The sequence below is a fragment of the Aplysia californica genome, unplaced genomic scaffold, assembly GCF_000002075.1.
Source record: "Aplysia californica isolate F4 #8 unplaced genomic scaffold, AplCal3.0 scaffold00768, whole genome shotgun sequence".
Lineage (NCBI taxonomy): Eukaryota > Metazoa > Mollusca > Gastropoda > Aplysiida > Aplysiidae > Aplysia > Aplysia californica.
In genome coordinates this window covers 198,263-199,806 of record NW_004798038.1, presented here as the reverse complement: position 1 = coordinate 199,806, position 1,544 = coordinate 198,263, and the positions used below count along the sequence as shown (strand labels likewise).

Below are 1,544 nucleotides of genomic sequence, written 5' to 3'. Positions count from 1 at the left end.
ATGTGTGTGTGTGTATGTGTATGTGTTTGTGTGTGTGTTTTTTTTTTTCTGCCTGTCTATATGTGTCTGTGTCTTCGTCTGTGTCTGTGTCTGTGTCAGTGTCTGTGTCTGTGTCAGTGTCAGTGTAAGTGTCAGTGTCAGTGTGTGTGTCTGTGTCTGTGTCTTCGTCTGTGTCTGTGTCAGTGTGTGTGTCTATGTGTGTGTAGGTGCTTGTGAGTAGGTGACATGGGTGGATGGTAACTAGAGCAAACACTAATTTACCTTGACCATACCCCCCTCCCCCCTCCCGGCCCCCTCTGTTCCGTAGATGAAGAAGGTGACGTGTTCGGAACCCTCACTATCGTCGCCACTCTCTACGCCCTGGTGGGCGGTGGAGGGTGCTTCATCGGTATCTTTTTCTACATGCCAGAGTTTTTCCCCACCAACGTCAGGTAAGGAAATAATCGATTAAGGAATATTTATTTACAAGAATAATCGTCGGATGAGGCTAGAGGATTGATTGAGTAGATGTTTTACGGCACTGTTGACTCAATTTTGGTCATGTAAGTGCCAGGCTAGAGTGAGGAGAATACATGTATGTCAACAATTCTTGTTTTGACATGAATTTATGGCAAATTTTTAGGCTAAGTACGGCCTACTAGTACTTAGAACTACGATAGCCAAGGTGGCAGATGTAATGATGCAATCACTCAGGGGCTGGATGTGATCAAGTGAAAGCTAGAGGGTGTGGCAAGTAGGGACAGACAAGCGTGGCGTCGACTGCTCTGTCTTATGTAGTCTATCTGTTGAAACAATGAGACAGTTTTACAGTGTAGTAGTAGATATCTCTTGCGCGCTCATATGAATAGGAATACCACAGAACTCGGGCCACGATTCCTCAAACGTTTTCGCACTCCTTAAATGATCTACAGTACGCCTATAGCATGTGGAACAACAATTTTTTTGTAATCAATTAAAGAATCGTTTTTAGCATTCTGTTTCACTGAAAATGTTTCCCGTTTTCTTAGGGTAGTATGTACATCCGAAACAGCGTTTGTTTTTTAGTCCTCTTTTTCATGAATATTTTTTTTTCCTATACGAAGTAATAAAAACCTTCGTCAACATTTCTTTGTCGCCGGTAAAGGCAGCGTGCATCGCTCATCCGTTTTATTTTTTTAAACTATAGAACGTTTTACACCCCAATTGACACAGTTTAGGTCATTTAGGAGGCAGGCTCCGAGACAACCTGTCAGGGCCAATTTGGATTCAAAGGGATACACCTCTCGGGCAGAAAGACAGAGACACTGTATAAACATTCATTCCACAGGAAAATCGAACTGCGGTGTGCGGTGTTTTGCGTGCGAAGACGAAGAACCTAGCCCATAGATCAAAGACGTGAATACACTCATCAGTGAGAATTACTACACGCTAAGAGCTAGGGGTGATGATCATTAGATGAGTGATGTCATTCCTCTCAACTTTTGCATCATGGCCACGGGGAAAGCCTAATAGCCACCCACTGACATCGGAATTTCAATTATCGACCTACAGTAATAATAATAAGT

At 43.1% G+C, this 1,544-nt stretch overlaps 1 protein-coding gene across 1 annotated transcript in view; it reads left to right on the top strand.

The window, feature by feature from the left end:
* The window catches only part of LOC101849500 (solute carrier family 22 member 8-like), a 9,050-nt gene that overhangs the window by 5,758 nt on the left and 1,748 nt on the right, over positions 1-1,544 (top strand). Inside the window, exon 2 of the mRNA XM_005109341.1 lies at positions 308-431. Within this exon, the coding sequence (XP_005109398.1) occupies positions 308-431 (124 nt within the window). The remainder of the gene's footprint in view (positions 1-307; positions 432-1,544) is intronic.